General features: G+C 53.3%; 1 protein-coding gene across 2 annotated transcripts in view; it reads right to left on the bottom strand.

Moving 5' to 3' along the window:
- ERCC2 (excision repair cross-complementation group 2) overlaps window positions 1–17,646 on the bottom strand; it is a 20,461-nt gene extending 2,815 nt beyond the window's left edge. Inside the window, exons 1-17 of one of the 2 annotated variants that reach the window (XM_011963005.1) lie at window positions 17,597–17,646; window positions 17,204–17,303; window positions 15,831–15,908; window positions 15,691–15,753; window positions 15,389–15,502; window positions 11,589–11,705; window positions 11,385–11,501; window positions 10,977–11,100; window positions 10,788–10,884; window positions 10,540–10,673; window positions 10,297–10,465; window positions 7,738–7,856; window positions 4,153–4,222; window positions 3,997–4,066; window positions 3,792–3,893; window positions 1,892–1,955; window positions 955–1,076 (exon numbers count right to left, since the gene is read on the bottom strand). In XM_011963005.1, coding sequence (XP_011818395.1) covers window positions 955–1,076; window positions 1,892–1,955; window positions 3,792–3,893; window positions 3,997–4,066; window positions 4,153–4,222; window positions 7,738–7,856; window positions 10,297–10,465; window positions 10,540–10,673; window positions 10,788–10,884; window positions 10,977–11,100; window positions 11,385–11,501; window positions 11,589–11,705; window positions 15,389–15,502; window positions 15,691–15,753; window positions 15,831–15,908; window positions 17,204–17,303; window positions 17,597–17,601 — 1,665 coding nt within the window. In that variant the 5' untranslated portion in view covers window positions 17,602–17,646. Of the gene's footprint in view, window positions 1–954; window positions 1,077–1,891; window positions 1,956–3,791; window positions 3,894–3,996; window positions 4,067–4,152; window positions 4,223–7,737; window positions 7,857–10,296; window positions 10,466–10,539; window positions 10,674–10,787; window positions 10,885–10,976; window positions 11,101–11,384; window positions 11,502–11,588; window positions 11,706–15,388; window positions 15,503–15,690; window positions 15,754–15,830; window positions 15,909–17,203; window positions 17,571–17,596 lie in introns of those variants that run through there. The other variant, XM_011963006.1, reaches the window with a different exon arrangement.
- Window positions 17,647–21,134: the final 3,488 nt, after the last annotated feature.

Genomic DNA, 21,134 nt, shown 5'->3' with positions numbered 1-21,134 from the left:
GTGAGCCGAGATCACACCACTGCACTCCAGCCTGGGCTACAGAGCGAGACTTCTTGTCAAAAAAAAAAAAAAAAAAAAAGAAAAAAGAAAGATGAATTTGAGGTACCTCATAGACCTAGATGTGAAAGCTAAAACCACAAGCTCCTAGAAGGAAACACAGCAGCCTCTCTTCATGACCTTGCGGTAGGCAAAGGTGTCTTAAATAGGACACAAAAGGCACCTGGGCTGTGGGGACTGGATCACCTTTCCGCCGTGTGGAAGCCACCTATTGAAGCACAAGGCCAATGTCCTGGCTGTGAGGATGAGGTTCCTGCCTCCCATGAGTGCCATTCCAATACTTGGATTAGCCAAGTTCACTCACCTTGCCCCAAAGTGCTTTCACCCACTCCTGAGAGCCTGGCCATGGTGTGCCCAGAGGCACAAAGTGCAGAGTGGCCTCCCCTCCCACCCACGGCCTGGCTGTGGTGAGCCCTGTTTCCAGAATGCCCCACGACCTCCTCTGCCTGCTTCCCTGAAGGGGCTCCTGCAGACCCTTGAGAGGCTCTGCCCTGAGTCCCAGTCCAGCCTTGATTCTCTAGAACCTTCCTCTAACCTAGATAGAGTCACACCTGCTACCTGGGCCTCCCCACCAGGCCATCTGTGCTGGATGATCACAGGGATGGGGTAGCCCCAAAGAGCAGCAGGGGAGCAAGGAACCTAGAAGGTGGGGGTGACTCTGCCACAGGGTACTCCTCTGAGGGAGGGGCCCACATTGGGGCTTATGTCTGTGTTCTCAGCCTGATGTACTGGGGGCGGGACATAGAGTGTGTGCTGCTTACACCCCATTCCTACATGCACTCTCCTGTCATACAGGACACCTGTCACCATCAGAGGGTAAGAGGAATGACGCTGACATAGCAGTGCAGTGCCAGGGTCTGAGGAGAATAAGTGCAGGGAGGGGGTGGCCAAGCATACCTGCTCATACCAGGAGGCCACGGTGCTCTCCATGTACTGGTAGCTGGTGAAGAAGGCCACGATGCCATCAGGGACCACAGCGGACATCTCCAGCAGGAGGTTCCCGTAGTTCCGGATCACAGCTGCGAGGGGTCAGAGGTTAGGCCCTCTCCTGGCTCAGGTCCTCCCCCTTTCTCTGTCTTCGAACTAGGAGTTTCTGGAAACCCCACTGAGGCTGGCTGTCAGGCTATTCACACACATCCCCTTCCTCCTCCTCCCAGGCGTGTTTGAGAACCCTCCTTGCCACTTCCTGAAGTCACACCTGGCTATGTAATTTGCCATGGCCAATGAAATCAGTGCAGAAGGGGCCAGGCGCGGCGGCTCACGCCTGTAATCCCAGCACTTTGGGAGGTCGAGGTGGATGGATCATCTGAGGTCGGGAGTTTGAGATCAGCCTGGCCAACATGGCAAAACCCCACCTCTACTAAAAATACAAACATTAGCCTGGCGTGGTGGCAGACACCTGTAATCCCAGCTACTCGGGAGGCTGAGGCATGAGAACTGCTTGAACCCACAAGGCAGAGGTTGCAGTGAGCCGAGATCATGCCACTGCACTCCAGCCTAGGTAACAGAGCAAGACTCTGTCTCAAAAAAAAGGCCATGTGTCACTTCCAGGGGAGCACCCTTAGGAACCAGTGCACAATTCACTGTGACCGCTGTGATCCCACCTGTCACATCACGCTGCCTCTGACGCACCTAGCGGTGGAGGTTCCCAGGTGAGGAGAGACAGGGCAGGCCCCCTACCAGCTCACAGTGGACGTGTCCCACGGGCAAGGAAGCTAGCTCTGGGCTAAGCAACTAAGGCCAGGGATATTTGTTACAGCAGCGTGACTCAGCCCATCTGACTGATACACCTCCCTCTTGGAACCCACAGAAACCAGCCCCACTGGCAGCATACCAATATCCTCCCGGGTCTCAAATTTGGAGCTGATGGCCACCTGGTCATTGCCACGGCCGATGATCTGAAGAGAGCAACAGAGGTCATGATAAGCGAGGCAGCAGCAACTGCTCCAGTGTGTGAGTGCTGACCACCTGCTGGTGCTGTTCTAAGCTTTTTTTTTAAGAGAGACAGGGTGTCACCATGTTGCCCAGTCTGGTCTTGAACATCTGGCCTCAAGCGACCATCCCACCTTGGCCTCCCAAAGTGCTGGGATTACAGGAGTGAGCCACCACACCCAGTCTGCTCTAAACTTTTTTTTTTTTTTTTTTTGAGACGGAGTCTTGCTCTGTCGCCCAGGCTGGAGTGCAGTGGCTGGATCTCAGCTCACTGCAACCTCCGCCTCCCGGGTTCACACCATTCTCCTGCCTCAGCCTCCCGAGTAGCTGGGACCACAGGCGCCGGCCACCTCGCCCGGCTAATTTTTTTTTTTTTGTATTTTTAGTAGAGACAGGGTTTCACCGTGTTAGCCAGGATGGTCTCGATCTCCTGACCTCGTGATCCGCCCGTCTCGGCCTCCCAAAGTGCTGAGATTACAGGCTTGAGCCACCGCGCCCGGCCAAATTGCTCTAAACTTTTTATAAACACAATGTCATTGAATGAACCCTCAGCTACCCTGTTATCTGCATTGCACAAATGACCTGGCCTCAGAAAAGGTGACTTGCCTGCCCAAAGTCACACAGCAAATAGGTGGCAAAGATGGAACTGGACCCGAGTCTGTCCACACTCTCCACCAGCAGCTACACTCTAGCCAGCCCCAGGCCCCAGGCCAGCCGGATCCCGAAGAACACCCCTCACTATGCCAGTGGGCATCCCTGCCAGCCGGCAACCTCACACAACCACCATGCAGTGGGTGGTCATTACTGGTCCACAACCTCTGACAGGCAACTCCAAAAGCCAAAAGCTCTGAACACATTTCTTTTTCCAGTTGGGCACAAACTCATTAAGTAGCAAAACCTGCCCTGCCCTGAGTCTCTGCAGAGGCCTGACTTACTCCTTAATGTGATGCTTCCAAATCTTTTACTGCCAAAATAGGAGTTTGACTCGGGGGAGCCACCCAGACCGTACTGGGGGCATCACACACCACACAGCATATGCCTTGTCTCTAAAGGCTGGAAAATTCTGAATTCCAAAACAAATGGCCGCGTGCAGTGGCTCACACCTGTAATCCCAGCACTTTGGGAGGACCAGGTGGGCAGATCACTTGAGACCAGCCTGGCCAACATGGTGAAACCCTGTCTCTACTAAAAATACAAAATTTAGCCGGGTGTCGTGGCACATGCCTGTAATCCCAGCTACTCAGGAGGCTGAAGCATAAGAATCACTTGAATCCAGGAGGCGGAGGTTGCAGTGAGCCGAGATCCGTGCCACTGCACTCCAGCCTGGGCAACAGAGCAAGAGTCTGTCTCAAAACAAAAAACCAGCCTCGGAACTTCAGATAAGGAACTGAGGGCCCATGTTGACGTGCACATGTTACAGAGATGGAGATGGACAGGAAGGCCCATTTACCTGGGTCACAGCCAGACCACATACCCAGCAAAGCCACGTTAACCAAGATGCTGACTAAGTGCCTACCTGTGCCAGACCCTAGGCTACCTAAGTGTTTTACCCCAGTTCTCTCAATCCTCTCAACCGCCCTGGGAGATCAGGGAGGATACATTCCTATTTCACAGATGAGAAAACTGAGGCTTGAGAGTTGTACCCACAGAGAAGCAGAATCAAGCCTAAGTCTGTCTGAGTCCCACACCCGGCCTCTTCACTGTAAAACTCTCCTGCCTGAGCAGTGGGGGAAGCCAAGGAAGGGGGGTGACCCTTGCTCTCACCTCCCCTCCCAGTCCCAGCCCTAGCCTCTCCCACTCACCATGGGGCAGAGGCAGACCCTGGCCAGCGTCATGGTGAAGGTTGCCATGGTGACAGGGTGGAAGTCCAGGATCTTGGGGTAGATGTCCAGCGGGGACAGTGTCTGTAGGGGGGACAGTGGGAGGGATCTCAGCAGGACTGGGCAGGGACCAGGAGGCCCATGGAGGGAGGCCAGGGACTGGGAGGAACAGGAGAAGGGTCCTCACCCCAGACGTGATGATGACAGACTGGAAGCGCTCAAATACAGGTTTGATGGCCAGCGAGGCGTCCATGCAGCTGGAGAGAAATGAGGGCGGTGAGGGCCCAGAGGGCTGGGCCCCTGACCCACAGTGCAGTCACACCCCCACCGGGCAGGGTCCCACCTGAAGTGCAGGATGGGGTTGGCAATGGTTGGGGTTCTGTCGTCAAAGGGCTCGATGATGATGGTGAAGCCTGCAGAGGGCAGGCAAGGATGGGTGAGATTCCCCCACTACAGCCACAGCGGCACCCACTCAGCCATTCCCTCTTCCGCTCCCTTGCTTCACCCCAATCTCCATCCCATACTGCCGGGGAGTAAATGGGACCAAACATGAGCTGCTTAAGCCCCAAACCAGGCATCTGAGTCCAAAATACAACCCAGTCTTACTGCCTCTCCACAGGGCCCACACCTGTGCAAACTTTCACGAAGGATCCCAAGTAGAGAGCGCCACAGCCCCGCCCACTGATCACTCTCCCAGTACTGCAGGGCCCCCCCAGCACCCACACCAAAGCCAGGAGCCAGAGCCTTAAGCTTTCTCCCAGGACCCTTGTTTTTGATTTTTGACATGGAGTCTCGCTCTGTAGCCCAGGCTAGAGTGCAGTGGCGCGATCTCGGCTCACTGCAAGCTCTGCCTCCTGGGTTCAAGTGACTGATTATCCTGCCTTAGCCTCTCGAGTAGCTGGGATTACAGGTACACCCCCCCTACAACACACCCAGCTAATTTTTGTATTTTTAGTAGAGATGGGGGACCTCCAGTGATCCGCCCGCCTCAGGCTCCCAAAGTTCCGGGATTATAAGTATGAGTCACTGCGCCTGGACTCCCACGACCTTTCTACCTAAGCCATCAGCAAAGCCAGGCAGCTCTGCCTCCAAAACCTACCTGCAATCTGACCACTGCCCCCGACCCCACCTGGGGCCAGCCACCATCACCTCCTGCCTGGACCCATCATCCCCTGCTCACTTCACGGCAGCCAGAGGGACCCTGTGGAAACCCGAGCCCGGCCATATCACCTCCGCCCCCCGCAGAAGCCTCCCATGGCCCCCACACGCCTCCAGTGGCCTGGTGCCTGACCTTCAAAAATCAGCAGGCTCAGTCCCCCGGCGTGTTTACACTTGCTGGTCCCATGTGGCCTGGAAAACCTCCCAAGGTGGCTCCATTTGGTCATCTGAGACTGCTCAAAAGTCAGCCCCTCCGAAAGGCCCTCCCCAGCCACCTTTTCTATGCAGACATATTCCAATGCAACAACATATTTTTTTTTTTCATGATAACTGCCACTTTCTGGAATTATTTCCTTGTTTATTTGACTGCATCTTTGCTACTGGTTTTCCCCTCTGGAATATAAGTTCTGGGGGGTTAGGAATGAGATCTTTTTTGGTTCCTGCTGCTTCCACAGTGCTGAGCCTGGCCCGCTTGTTGAAGAAATAAATGAATGAATGAATTTATATATTCAGTTTCACTCAGTGAAAAAAAATCAAGTTGTCTGTGCTGGGGACACAGTGGTGACCAAGCCAGCCTTGCCGCTGCTTGTATGGGTTCGCAGTCCAGCAGGAGACAGACTTGTCCTCAGACAGGGATGACTGAGAGTGGGCAGTGCTGGGACAGAGGGGCCCAGAGGAGGGGCCTGCTCAGCCTGGGGGTCAGGGAGGGCTTCCTGGAGAAGGTGACATCTCTACTAAGCTGAGAACCTAAGGATGAGGGGGAGGTGGCTGGGGGATGAGGAAGGATGCTCCAGGTGAAAGAACATAAGGTGTTGGCAGTTGGGAAACAGTGGATAGAGAACGACAAAGGCAGGGATGGAAAATGGGGCAGGACAGAGAGACAGAGGCAGAAGCAGCAGCCAGCAGGCCTCGCTACCCAGCCCCAGGGCAGGGGCCGAGATCTCCATCCTCCCGTCAGGCTCTGCCGCAGGACATGAGGCCTGATCTGGTTTCCTGGGTACAGGATAAACCCCCAGGAGACAGACTGAACCCCTGCTGAGCTTCACGCTGAGGACTGGGAGGGAACACTGGCCCATAAAGCCTCCAGAATGATGCCCCTCTCTCGCAACCTGAAAATCTGAACATCAGCCTGTACTCCTCTTGTCCCAGGTCCCAAAACCCAGGCACCATGCTCCCCACATCCCAGCCTCTACCTCCCACATCTCTCTCCAAACCATACCTTTCTCTCTCACCATGGCCACATCCTGGCCAAGGCCCCTCCCCTCCTGCTCAGGTCCCTGCCTGCCACCCAGTCTCCTGCCTCCAATCCCTGCCAGAAGAAATCTTTCTTTCTTCTTTTTTGAGATGGAATCTTATTTTCACCCAGGCTAGAGTGCAGCTGGTGCGATCTCAGCTCACTGCAACCTCCGCCTCCTGGGTTCAAGCAATTCTCCTGTCTCAGCCTCCTGAGTAGTTGGAACTACAGGCATGCACCACCACATCCAGCTAATTTTTGTATTTTTAGTAGAGATGGGGTTTCACCATATTGGTCAGGCTGGTCTCGAACTCCTGACCTCAGGTGATCCACCCACCTGGGCCTCCCAAAGTGCTGGAATTACAGGCATGAGCCACTACTACGCCCGGCCTATTTTTTTTTTTTTTTTTTTTTGAGACCAAGTCTTGCTCTGTTGCCCAGGCTGGAGTGCAGTGCCACAATCTTGGCTCACTGTAACCTCTGCCTCCTGGGTTCAAGCAATTCTCTTGCCTCAGCCTCTCAAGTAGCTGGGATTACAGGAGCCCGCCACCACACCTGGCAAATTTTTGCATTTTTAGTAAAGACAGGGTTTTACCATGTTGGTCAGGCTGGTCTCAAACTCCTGACCTCAAGTGATCTGCCCACCTCGGCCCCCCAAACTACTGGGATTACGGGCGTGAGCCACCATGTCCGGCCCCCGGCTAATTTTTGTATTTTTAGTAAAGATGGGGTTTTGCCATGTTGACCAGGCCAGTCTCGAACTCCTGACCTCAGGTCATCTGCCTGCCTCACCATCCCAAAGTGCTGGGATTACGGGCATAAGCCACCACCTCTGGCACCCAGAAGAAGTCTTTCCAAAGCACGAATCTGGGCTGGGCGCAGTGACTCGCTGCGCTTTGGGAGGCCAAGGTGGGTGGATCATGAGGTCAGGAGATCAAGACCATCCTGGCCAACATGGTGAAATCCCATCTCTATTAAAAATACAAAAATTAGCTGGGCGTAGGGGCATGTGCCTGTAGTCCCAGATACTGGGGAGGCTGAGGCAGGAGAATTGCTTGAACCCAGGAGGTGGAGGCTGCAGTGAGCCGAGATCACACCACTGCACTCCAGCCTGGCAATAGAGTGAGACTCCATCTCAGAAAAAAAAAAAAGCACAAATCTGACCTGGCACCTTGCTTGCTAGAACCTACCATGGCTTTCCAGTGCCCCCAGGAGCAAAATGATCAACTCATTACCGTGCCCTCTAGTATGAGCTGACCCCATAGAGCTTCTCTGGCCTCATCCCTTACCACTGCCCACGCCATCCTTCTCCACTCTGCAGCCCGGGGAAGTCTGTGAAAATGTAAATCTGAGCACAAGGCTTACTCAAGAACTATCTATGGCTCCCCACTGCCTTCAAAATAGAGCCCACACTTCCAAGCCAAGCCCCACAAAGCCCTGTGTGTCCAAGTTCCTGCCAACAACCCTCTAGACTCTGCTGTGACCCTGATTCCAGCTCCTAGGAGGCCCAGCAGGGATAGAAAAAGGTGAGCTTACCTTTGGCGTAGGTGCTGACAAGGGTGGCAAAGTTAGCAAGGAGGGTGAGCGGGGAGAAGTCAGCAAGGTCGGTGATCTCCAGGGTGTGCAGCAGGGACCGCAGGCGTTCAGCACAGAATCTGGTGGGGAGGAGAGACAGGGTCAGGGTCAGACGGAAGCATGAAGAGGACCAGCAGCCCTGCCTCCGCCATCACGGCGGTCACGTGCCTGTCTCCCCAGACAATGGGCACTCGGTGAGGGCGGGCAGTGGGCCTGTTTTAGAAACGTGCACCCCCACGCTATACATCTGCATGTCACACATAGCCACTGCTGCACAATGGCACAGACAGAGCAATAATCAAAAACCCCAGAGTCATGTGGTCACTTGCCATACCTGCTAGCACGACCTCCTAAGTGGGTTTTTTTTCTTCTTTTTTTCTTTTTCAGACGGACTCTCGCCCTGTCACCCAGGCTGGAGTGCACTGGCGCCATCTCGGCTCACTGCAACCTCCACCTCCCGGGTTCAAACAATTCTCCTGCCTCAGCCTCCCGAGTAGCTGGGATTACAGATGCCCGCCACCATGCTCAGCTAATTTTTATACTTTTAGTAGAGACGGGGTTTCACTATGTTGGCCAGGCTGGTCTCGAACTTCTGACCTGGTGATCCGCCCACCTCGGCCTCCCAAAGTGCTGGGATGACAGGTGCGAGCCACTGCACCCGGCCCTAAGTGGGTTCTGATCAAAACAAGAGACTCACTATCACACCCAGAATCCCCCAGTCATAGCATTAATCCTGCATGGCCACATGGTCATGCATTCACATCCAGAACCTCTCCCACTGTCTCTCACACACCTGTGGGGACACAGACAGTGTCGGAACCCCATGGGCTCGCAGAGGAATGCAGTCATCACCCACATCCCGCAGAGTCCCACGGATACTGCGTCCACACACTCATGCATGTGCAGGGCCACTCGGCCACAATGCACACAGGCAGGGCTGAGGCGCTCAGCCCCGGGGACAGGTCATGGAGCAGCTGGCTTTGAAGCCAGGCGGGCAGTCACACTTGCAAACCTGCCTCCCACACTTCAGCCCTCCCAGCCTGTCTCCTCTAACCCCAGGCGCCTACCCTGGCTGGTCGCTAGCTGGGGATGAGTCTGTCCCCTACACTGGGCCATGGAGCCTCTACGGCTGTGTCCCCAGCATGGAGCAGGCACTTGGGGAATGTGTGTTGAGTGACTGAGATCCCCTCTTTGCCCTCACAAGTCTCCAATTCTGGGGAAGATGGGAAAACCCACACGGAAGGTGGCCTCACCCACAGAGGCAGGGCAGCCAGGGCCTTTGGAGCCCACAGGCCTGGCTTCAAGCCCCAACTACTGGGCACAGTGCTGTGCGGCTCTGGGCAAAGGCTTTCCCTCTGGGAGCCCCAGCGTCCTCATGTGCAGGGTGGGGATGCCGTACTGAGGGTACAATTGAGGTAAGGAACATAAAGGGCTTAGCTCCTCCTTAGTGCTCAGGACAGGGTAGCTGATTGGTTTCGCTGCTCTCTCATTAACCACCACAGAACCCTGTGAAGTAAAGATCCGACTCCTTGGCCGTTTTACAAAGTAGAAAACTGCAGTTTAGAGAAGACTCATGAGTTACCCAAAGCAGCAAAGGAAAAGCCCCCTTCTTTTTTTTTTTTTGAGACAGAGTCTCGCTCTGTCGCCCAGGCTGGAGTGCAGTGGCACAATCTCAGCTCACTGCAAGCTCCGCCTCCCGGGTTTACACCATTCTCCTGCCTCAGCCTCCTGAGTAACTGGGACTACAGGCGCCTGCCACCTTGCCCAGCTACTTTTTTCATATTTTTTAGTAGAGACGGGGTTTCACCGTGTTAGCCAGGATGGTTTCGATCTCCTGACCTCGTGATCCGCCCGTCTCGGCCTCCCAAAGTGCTGGGATTACAGGCTTGAGCCACCGCGCCCGGCCGGAAAAGCCCCCTTCTATCCCTGGTCATTCTCTGCCTGCCCTGTGCCTCAAGAGACTGACTCCCCCAAAATGCACCCAGACTGCTCCATGGGGACGCCCCTGCCCTTAGACTTGGAAGATTAGAGGCATTGGTGGGAAGAGACATGGGCCGGGGCCTCCTCCCCCAGCTCCTAGCCTGCGAGACCCAGGTTCGGGTTTCTGCTCCCAGCAGGAGCCCCTGTCCAGGCCCCCACCAGCTGGTTCTCAACACACTCCCTCCCTGCCGCTGTGGCCTGGCTTAGCTCCCAGCTTTCACCTCCCACCACCCTCCTTGGCTCCTCCCCCAGTCCACCCCTCTGTAAATGGTGCTCCCACTACTCTCTCTTGGGTGGGGTAGACTCTCCAATCCAGCCAGGTGTTGCCTGACAGGCCCCTGCCCAACGCAGGGACCCTGGACCAGCTCCAACCTTGCTCCCGGACCTGCCAGGTTAGACCAGACAGGGTCCCACGTGCCTCGCCTAGCTCACTCACTCCTGAGGCTGGCAATGGTGATCCTGGGCTACAGGCATGGAGGACATGGCTCTGCCTAACCAGGACATGCTGAGCCCCCATCCCCGTGCCGTATGGGGCCGCACCTGAGGGGCTTGCGTTGGATGCACACGCGCTGGGCCAGGCCGCTCAGGAAGGCGGGTGGGCTCTCCTGCACCACGTGCTGCACACGCAGCCGCCACTTCACGTACTCCAGCAGCCGCCGCAGGAAGCCCAGGAAGTGCTCGGCCGTGCGGATGGAGCCAGGCACCGCCTCTGCGAGGAGACACTATCAGCGGCCACGGGGAGGCAGGAAAGGGACTGAGGGGCCGCGGGGGGTGGGAGCTCACCCTGCAGCACCTCGTCGGGCAGCACGGGGTTGGCCAGGTGGGCGTCCGTCTCCCGGGCGGCGCTGGCTTCCCGCAGCCCCTCCACCAGACGCCGGTACTCATCCCGCAGGCGCTGCTCGTCTGTCTCTTTGATCCTGCGGGGAAATAAGCTGGGGCTGGGGTGGGGCTGGCACCCCTGGGGACAAGTCAGACAGAGGCCAGGGTCCCAGGGGCAGGCACCAGGGTCCTCCAGCCGTCCCCAGCCCCACCTGAGCACCGTCTTCTGCAGGGTCTCCAGGTTGCCCTGGCACCGGTCAAGGGTCCGGCGGGTGAGGTTGACGCTCATGGAGTCGATGCAGACGTTGTCTGGAGAAGGGGGACAGAGCCGGCTCAGGCAGGCCTGCAGGGGCCTCACTCAGAGGGGCTGGCGTCCCTTTGGCCCCTGGTGCCCCCCTCACCAATGTTGTGGGCCTCGTCGAAGACCACGACGGCCTTGCGGGCCAGTTCCTTGGACACCAGGTCTGCAATCTTGGGGTCCAGGAGGTAGTGGTAGCTATAAACCACCACGTTGGCATGCAGGATCTGGGGGGCCAGGGAGCAGGGTCACCAGGGCCCTGCCACCCCAACCCCTACCCCTGGCCACACTGGCCCATCATTCCCACACAGGCCTGCAGAGGCAGACACAGGCCAGGCAGAAATATGAGCAGATGGATAGAGACAGACCGACAGACATGGGCACCCATCAACAGGGAGATGCAGACAGGCAGACTCACAGCAAGCAACAGACAGGCATGGGCAGACAGTAGACGGGCGGGCAGCCCACACCCTCACACTCGCCCCTCTGCCCGCCCCACCAGCCTTCTCACTGAGTATCGAGCAAGGAAGTATGGGCACCAGCCCTGGCGCCGCCCCAGGGCCTTCAGGTCATCTAGGTTGTAGATGCCAGTGGGGAGGGGCACCTCGCGCCCATGGGCATCAAATTCCTGGGACAAGAGTGCCAGGGGTCAGGGAGGCTGCCTGCCCCAGGCCACCCATCCAGCCTCCCTCCCTCAGCCCTGCCCTCCAGGCACCTCATAGAAGCGGCAGTGGGGCAGGCTGGTGTCATGCTGGTACTGCGCCCGCACATAGGAGGCTGTGAGGCTGTGGCACTTCCCATCGACGTCCTTCCCAAAGCGCAGGGGTGTCACCTGGGGGTGTGGGGCATCTTAGCACCCAGACAGGGTGGAAACCCAACCACTCTTCAAACGCAGGTCTCCACACCTCCCAGATGGCTGGGGTTTTGGACAACTTGAACCTCAGTCTGTTGCATTATTAGTTAAGACACATGGGAACTTAATGCAGGGATACAAGAGTAGTAAAACTGGACTGGGCGCGGTGGCTCACGCCTATAATCCCAGCACTTGGTGAGGCTGAGGTGGGGAGATCACAAGATCAGGAGTTCGAGACCAGCCTGGCCAACATGGTGAAACTGAAACTCCATCTCCACTAAAAATTAGCCGGGCGCGATGGTTCACACCTGTAATCCTAGCACTTTGGGAGGTCGAGGTGGGCGGATTACCTGAGGTCAGGAGTTCTAGACCAGCCTGGCCAACATGGTGAAACCCTGTCTCCACTAAAAATACATTAGCCAGGTATGGTGGCACGTGCCTGTAATCCCAGTACTCAGGAGGCTGAGGCAGGAGAATCGCTTGTACCCGGGAGGCGGAGTTTGCACTGAGCCGAGATGGCGCCACAGCATTCCAGCCTGGGCGACAGAGCGAGACTCCATCACAAAAAAATAAATAAATAAAAATAAAAATACAAAAATGAGCCAGGCAAGGTGGTGCACACCTGGAATCCCAACTACTCGGGAGAATGAGGCAGGAGAATTGCTTGAACCCAGGAGACAGAGGTTGCAGTGAGCCGAGATCATGCCACTGTACTCCACCCTGGGTGACAGAGTGAGACTCTTCTCAAAAAAACAAAAAGAGAGTAGTAAAATTGTTACATTCTTACAACTACAAGTTATACATATATATTTTTGGAAACAGGTCCCTCTGCTACTCAGGCTGGAATGCAGTGGTACAATCACGGCTCACTACATCCTTGACCTCCCAGGCTCAATTGATCCTTCCCCCTTCAGCCTCCCAAGTAGCTGAGGCCACAGGTGTGCACCACCATGCCTGGCTAATTTTTGTCTTTTTAGTAGAGATGAGGTCTTGCTATGTTGCCCAGGCTGGTCTCAAACTCCTGGCCTCAAGCAATCCTCCCACCTCAGTCTCCCAAAGTGCTGGGATTACAGGCTGAGTCACTGTGCCCAGCCAACCAAAACTAATATTTTAAAACACTAAGCCTTGAAAAATCTTTAGCATATAGATTGAGGATAATTACTTCATCCTTGGAAATGCCAAATCACATGGAACCCTGGCAGGGCCTAAGAATCAAAGGAGGTTCTGCACAGTCTGGGACTCCCGTCACCCCTGACCTGCTCTGTATCCTCTAAGGCACCATCACAGCCTAAGGCTATCTTTCCCAAGAACAAATCCTTTTCCTACACCAAAGGGAAAGCTCCAAGGCAGCCAGCCCTTCCCTCTCCATTTCCCCTTTCATCAGTCACCGAGGCCTGTGCTCTTTGTCATTCACTAGATATATTATTTCTCATATATTCTTACAAATAATGTGATGCAATATATAGTCTGTGGGCCCAGTGTCGGAGTTTGAGATCAGCCTGGCCAACATGATGAAACGCATCTCTATTAAAAATACAAAAAACTAGCCAGGCGTGGTGGTGGGTGCCTGTAATCCCAGCTACTCAGGAAGCTGAGGCGGAAGAATCACTTGTACCTGAGAGGTGGAGGTTACGGTGATCCTAGATCACGCCACTGCACTCCAGCCTGGGCAACAAGAGTGAAACTCCATCTCAAAAAAAAAAAAAATAAATAAGTCTGGGCACGATGGCTCATGCCTGCAATCCCAGCACTTTGGGAGGCCGAGGTGGGCGGATCACGAGATCAGGAGTTAGAGACCCGCCTGACCAACATGGTGAAACATTGTCTCTACTAAAAACACAAAAATTAGCTGGGTGTGGTGGAGTGTGCCTGTAATCTCAGCTACTCAGGAGGCTGAGGCAAGAGAATTGCTTGAACCAGGGAGGCAGCGGTTGCAGTGAGCCAAGACTGCCACTGCACTCCAACCTGGGTGACAGAGTGAGACTCCGTCTCAAAAAGAAAAAAAATATACACACACACACACACACACATATATATAAAATATATATACATACATATATACATTCTATGAGTTACCACATGTAAAGTATTCAGAACAGTGCCTGGCACACAGTGAGTAGTGTTTTTTTTTTTCTTCTGAGATGGAGTTTCACTCTTGTTGCCCAGGCTGGAGTACAGTGGTGCGTTCTTGGCTCACTGCAACCTCCCCCTCTGGGGTTCAAACGATTCTCCTGCCTCAGCCTCCCGAGTAGCTGGGCTTACAGACATGTGCCCAGCAAACTTTTGTATTTTTTTTTTTTAGTAGAGATCGGGTTTCTCCATGTCAGCCAGGCTGGTCTCAAATTCCTGACCTGATCCACCCACCTCAGCCTTCCAAAGTGCTGCAATTACAGGCGTGAGCCACCATGCCCAGCCAAGTACAATGGTTTTATAGCATAATTTAATAACAATTAATATTTAATAACAATTAATATTGTATTTGTCATATATTATGTATATATGACATATATGTCATGTCATATATTATGTCATATATTATGTATATATCATATATATACATGTGTATGTATATTATGTATATGTATATGTCATATATTATGTATATAAATATCATGACAATTTTTCTTTTTTTTTAGCCTCTGTCCCCCAGGCTACAGTGCAGTAGTGTGACCTCAGCTCACTGCAACCTCTGCCTCCCGTGTACATGCAATTGGGATTACCGATGCGTACGCCACCACTCCCGGCTAATTTTTGTATTTTTAGTAGAAATGGGGTTTCACCGTGTTGGCCAGGATGGTCTCGAACTCCTGACCTCAAATGATCTGCCCACCTCAGACTCCCAAAGTGCTGGGACTATAGGTGTGAACCAACGCACCTGGCCTATCATGAGAATTTTTTTTTTTTTTTTTTTAGACGGAGTTTTGCTCTTGTTGCCCAGGCTGGAGTGCAGTGGCGTGATCTCAGCTCACTGCCAGCTTCACCTCCCGAGTTCACACCATTCTCCTGCCTTAGCCTCCCAAGTAGCTGGGACTACAGGTGCCCACCACCTCGCCCGGCTAATTTTTTGTATTTTTAGTACAGATGGGGTTTAGTCTCTACTAAACCCCTAGTTTCACCGTGTTAGCCAGGATGGTCTCGATCTCCTGACCTTGTGATCCGCCCGCCTCAGCCTCCCAAAGTGCTGGGATTATAGGTGTGAGCCACCGTGCCCAGCCGAGAATTTCTAACATTCTTTTAGCTCTTGTTACATGCTAAGGGCATCAGCTGCCATCATTTCATCCAATTTTATCATCAGCAACCTTAAGAGGCAGGCACATAATTATCCCCATTTTACAGAAAGGAAGACTAAGGCCCAGGTGGCAGAAAACACCTCTCCATAAATACCCAGCCGGTAAGTTTCAGAGCCAGGCCTTCCAGAGCCTCTAAGAGCTGCCTTTTTAACCTCTCCCAGGCCTGGGTAGAATTGGAAGACTCCCTGAAGGTGGTGTGCTTGCCTGGGCCACAATGAATGAGAATTTGACCAGTGAGACAGGAATTCTGTGTGTAGCCACTGCCTGCATGCCTTTGCAAGAGGTCCGGCCTGGGGATCCAGGACTTGCAGTTGGACGAAAGAGTTTCCTCTACCTCTGGGTTAAGGGCAAGGAGAAGGGACGGGTGCTCACCTCAGGGTGAATACACAAGTTTTTGCGGGAGCTCAGAGCCAGCCCCAGAAATGGCAGCTTCTCGCCCTCCTGCTTCTCATAGAAGTTGAGCAACTTTCGAAGCTCTTCGATCACCTACTCCAAAGTTGGGGGCAGGTAGGGGGAGCTTGTGTTCATTGGAGGCACAAACCCCTGCCCTGCCAGGCCCCAGCCTCTTCCCCAGCTTCCCAGACACCCCGAAAGCTGGTGATGGCCACCACCAGGGGGACCAATAGGGCCTAGGGAACAGTGGGGCTGGAGCACCAGGATGAGTCCCAGCTCACCTTCTCAATCTCCGGCACAGTTCTTGAGCAGTAGATGAGTTTGGTCACCTCCAGCGGATATGCCTGCCGATAACAAGTGGACTCAGTCCCTGTCCTGTCCCTTCTTTTGTCTACCTTTATGGGTTCAACGCATCACTCACCCGCTGGTATGCCATGATCAGGGCCAACAGGGACACTGTCTTCCCAGTGCCTGAGGGCATCTCCAGGACTCCATGACCCTGCATGTTGGGAACCAGAGGGACAACACACAGGGTCTCAAAACCTTGGGCACACAAACTCTGGGGACTCTCCCCGACCTCCAACGCCACCAACTTGGAACAGCAGGATAACACAGCAGCAGTTCACATTGGCAGTGGGGTTCAAACCCACTTCTGCTTCCTTCTTGTTGAGTAGTCTTAGGCAAGTACCTTCACCTCCCCGGACCTCAGTATCCCTACCTCTAAAACAGGCCTAAGGCCGGGCGTGGTGACTCACACCTGTAATCCCAGCACTATGGGAGGTCGAGGCAGGTGGATCACCTGAGGTCAGGAGTTTGAGACCAGCCCGGCCAATATGCTGAAACCCCTTCTCTACTAAAAATACAAAAAATTAGCCGGATGTGGTGGCGTGCACCTGTAATTCTGTCTCAAAAATAAATAAATAAAATAAAATGGGCCTAATAATAAAATCTTCCTCATAACATGACTGTGATGATTAGTGAGAAATTGTTAAATATTTAGACCAGTAGCTGATATATAGTGAACTTTTCTCCCTTCTTTTTTAAGAGACAGTCTGTTGCCCAGACTGGAATGCAACGGCACAATCATGGCTCACTGCAGCCTCCAACTCCTGGCCTCAAGCGATCCTCCTGCCTCAGCCTCCCAAGCAGTGGGGACTACAGGCAAGCACCACTACACCCAGCTAATTTTCTAATTTTTCGTAGAGATAGGATCTTGCTGTGTTGCCCAAGCTGGTCTCCAATACCTGGTCCCAGGTGATCTTCCCACCTCCACCTCGCACCAAAGTGCTGGGATTACAGGCACGAACCACTGCGCCCAGCCTATTGACCATTATTATTTTATTTTATTTATTTTTGAGACCGAGTCTCACTCTGTCCCCCAGGCTGGAGTGCAATGGCGCCACCTCGGCTAGCTGCAACCTCCGCTTCTCGGGTTCAAGCGATTCTCCTGCCTCAGCCTTCCGAGTAGCTGGGATTACAGGCGCCCGCCACCACACCTGGCTAATTTTTGTATTTTTAGAAGAGACGGGGTTTCACCATGTGGGCCAGGCTGGTCTCGATCTCCTGACCTCAAGTGATCCGCCCGCCTCGGCCTCCCAAAGCGCTAGGATTACAGGCACGAGCCACCGCGCCCAGCCTATTCACCATTATTATTTTGGATAACGGAAGATTATGGGGTCCTGGATTCCCAAGGACCTCGTACTTCTAAAATCCAGAGGTCCTGCAATCTGTTTTAGGCCCAGGCGTGGCAGCCCCTCCCGTCGAGTGGGCGGGTCGGGCCCACCTGCCACCCACCTTGGCGTCCAGCGTGCGTTTGAGCTCCCGCATGTAGGAGAACTGCTCGGGGTAGATGTAGTCGTAAGGGAAGTAGACCAGGAGCCCGTCCACGTTGAGCCTGGCGGCAGGGGCTGCTGGGTCAGTCCCCGTTCCCTCAGCCCCTCTCCCGCCTCCACACTGCCCGGTCGTGGGGCCCAAAAGGGTGACCTGCCCGGCGCCCCCGGTAACCCTCAGGTACTCAGGAGCCTCAGTGTCTCCTCGCTATCACCGCTGCTCCCTGCGGCTGCCCCCGCCCCACCCCTTCACCCTCCCCTCGCCCCACTGGGGACCCAGGCGCGCCCACCGGTGACCCCATCTTCAAGAACCCCCCGCGCCCGCTCGCGAGCCGCGACCCCCCTGCCCCCTTCTCACTTCATGGCGCCGGCCGGAGTGTGCAGCGGCGTCCACCCGCCTCCCTCATGAATATTTAGCGAGAGGCCGGGTCGTGGACATCCTCAAGGGCTCGCTCCACCTATATTACGAGACCATTGGCTGATCTGCCCGTCAATCCGCTAGGGCAGAGCCAATCGGGATACTGCGCGTGCGCACGGAAAAGCGAGGGCTGCTGACTGTCGCGAGAGGCGGTGCGGGAGGCGTCACTGAGGATCGTCGAGGGCCAATCAAAAAGAAAACATGGAAGGGAGAGAGCCGAGAGAATCGCTCTCATTCACTAGAATTTGGTCCTCCTGCGCCTGCCAAGATTGTCTGAGTATTGATCGAACCCAGGAGTTCGAGATCAGCTTGAGAAAGATAGCGAGAACCCCCGCCCCTCCACCTGGTCTCAAACAAACAAACAAAAAAAATTCGTCTCAGTAGCGAATAGAGATTCTAACGGAGAATGACAGGGACACTGGTGATCCTTTCTGGGCCCAAGAGTTAGAAATGGCTTTGCAGCACCAAAAATGCGTTTATAAAATACCTGCTGTAAAACAAAAGAGTAATACAAATAATTTTTAAATAACATAAAATAAAAACAAATGAATGAAAACAAAGCAAAATAAAATAAAATACATGGTCAAAATGATACAAAATACATGCTGTATCCCAGACTTCTATGGTATAAACAACTTATAAACAGCTCTTCCTATTTATTGAGCACCTACTTTTTGCCAAATACTGTGATAGGTGTTTTAATAAGGGAATAACGAAAAGGCAGTGTGGTTTAGTTGCTAACTTGTGGGCTCTGGAACCAAAATTCCTGGGTTCATAATCCTGGCGTCACTCTTGTTGCCCAGGCTGGAGTGCAATGGCATGATCTCAGCTCACGCAAACCTCCACCTCCCAGGTTCAAGCAATTCTCCTCCCTCAACCTACAGATTAGCTGGGATTACAGGCACATACCACCACACCTGGCTAATTTTTGTATTTTTTGGTAGAGATGGGGTTTCACCATGTTGACCAGGATAGTCTTGATCTCTTGACCTCGTGATCCGCCTGCCTTGGCCTCCCAAAGTGCTGGGATTACAGGTGTGAGCCACCACACCTGGTCTGGGGTTACACTTTTGTATCTGCAAAGTAGTTAATAATCAGCCTATCTACAATGTAGGTGATGCTACATTGTAGCATTACAATAATCTAATTGTTAATTAAAGACTATTACTATTGTTAATTACATATTACTATTGTAGATAGTCTGTTAATTAGGTGAGTTAATTTCAAATCACATAAAGCAGTTAAAACTGGGTTTAGCACATACTAAGCATTCAATAAATGCTAGTTTTGGCTGGGCGTGGTGGCTTACACCTGTAATCCCAGCATTTTAGGAGGCCGAGGTGGGTGGGTCACTTGAGGTCAGGAGTTTGAGACTAGCTTGACTAATATGGTGAAACCCTGTCTCTACTAAAAATATTTTAAAAATTAGCCAGTTGTGGTGGCGCACACCTGCAGTCCCAGCTACTTGGGAGCATGCCTGTAGTCCCAGCTACTCAGGAGGCTGAGGCAGGAGGATCACTTGAGCTGAGGAGACAGAGGCTTCAGTGAGCCGAGATCATGCCACTGCACTCCAGCCTGGGTGACAGAGGGAGAATCTGTCTCAAAAATAATAATAAGTAAATAAATGCGGCCAGGCATGGTGGCTCAAGCCTGTAATCCCAGCACTTTGGGAGGCCGAGGCGGGCAGATCACCTGAGGTTGGGAGTTTGGGACCAGCCTGACCAACATGGAGAAACCCCGTCTCCACTAAAAATACAAAATTAGCCGGGCGTGGCGGCTCACACCTGTAATCCCAGCTACTCAGGAGGCTGAGGCAGGAGAATCACTTGAACCCGGGAGGTGGAGGTTGCGGTGAGTTGAGATCGCGCCATCGCACTGCAGCCTGGGCAACAAGAGCAAAACTCCATTTCAAATAAAAATAAAAATAAAAATAATAATAATAAAATAAAACATAAATGCTAGTTTTTGTTTCTTCAACAAATAGCTATGTGACATCTACCATGTACCTAATCCTCTGCTGGCCCCTGGGAACAGAAAGGTGACCATGACAGCCTCAGCACCTGCCCTCAAAGAACAGATTTTTTTCTCTTTTTTTTCTTGAGACAGGGTCTTGCTCTGTCGCTGAGGCTGGAGTGCAGTGGCACAGTCACAGCTCACTGCAGCCTCCACTTCTTGGGCTCAAGTGATCCTCCCACCTCAGCTTCCTGAGTAGCTAGGACCACAGGTTGTGCACCACCAACCCCAGCTAATTTTTATTTTTTTAAATTTTTTAGAGACAAGGTCTCACCACATTGCCCAAGCTGGTTAAACTCTCGGGTTCAAGTGATCCTCTCCCCTCAGCCTATCAAATTGTTGGGATTACAGGGGTAAGGCACCAGGCCTGGCCTCAAAGAACAGATATCAAACATACAAATAAATATATGATTACAGCCTGGAGTGGTGGCTCGCCCCTGTAGTTCCAGCACTTTGGAAGGCCAAGGCAAGTACATTGCTTGAGCTCAGGAGCTGAAGACAAGCCTGAGCAATGTGGTGAAAACCCGTCTCTACAAAAAAATGCAAACATTAGCTGGGCGTGGTGGCACACACCTGTAGTCCCAGATACTCAGGAGGCTGAGGTGGGAGAATCACTTAGGCCTGGGAGGCAGAGGTTGCAGTGGGCAGTGATTGTGCCACTGCACTCCAGCCTGGGCAACAGGAGTGAAACCCTGTCTCAAATGTGTGTGTGTGTGTATGTGCGTGTGTGTGTGTGTGTGTGTGGTGTGTGTGTGCGCGCGCGTGCGCATGCGTGTATAATCACAACTGCAAAAGTGCTGTGAAGGAAAACTTCAAGTCACCATAAAGATTTATTATGGGCTGGGCACAGTGGCTTCTGCCTGTATTCCCAGCACTTTGGGAGGCCAAGGCGGGTGGATCACCAGGTCAGGAGTTCAAGACCAGCCTGGTCAACATGGTGAAACCCTGTCTCTACTGAAAAAAAAAAAAAAAAAAAAAGCCAGGCGTGGTGGCATGTGTCTGTAATCCCAGCTACTCAGGAGGCTAAGGCAGGAGAATTGCTTGAACCCAGGAGGCAGAGGTGAGCCAAGATCATGCCACTGCACTCTAGCCTGGGTGACAGAACAAGACTCCGTCCCAGAAAAGAAAAAAAAAAAGACTTATTATGACAGGATGCCTACTGTCAACTGTGGGGTGTGTTGGCCAAGTGATCAGAGAAGGCTTCCTGGAAGAAGCGAGGTTTGAATAGAGCCAGAAAATAATTAGAAGAAATCAACCAGCAAGAGGGGATGGATGAGAGAAGTGAGAAAGCTGTTCCAGGGAGAGACCATCATGCAAAAAGCTCTAGGCCAGAAGAAAGCTGAGGCCTGTGAACTTTAAAAGGTGGGTGGGGCCGGGCGCGGTGGCTCAAGCCTGTAATTCCAGCACTTTGGGAGGCCGAGACAGGCGGATCACGAGGTCAGGAGATCGAGACCATCCTGGCTAA

Source organism: Colobus angolensis, unplaced genomic scaffold (genome assembly GCF_000951035.1).
Source record: "Colobus angolensis palliatus isolate OR3802 unplaced genomic scaffold, Cang.pa_1.0 Scaffold60, whole genome shotgun sequence".
NCBI lineage: Eukaryota > Metazoa > Chordata > Mammalia > Primates > Cercopithecidae > Colobus > Colobus angolensis.
The sequence above is the reverse complement of the archived record's forward strand: the minus strand, read 5'-3'. Positions and strand labels throughout refer to the sequence as shown.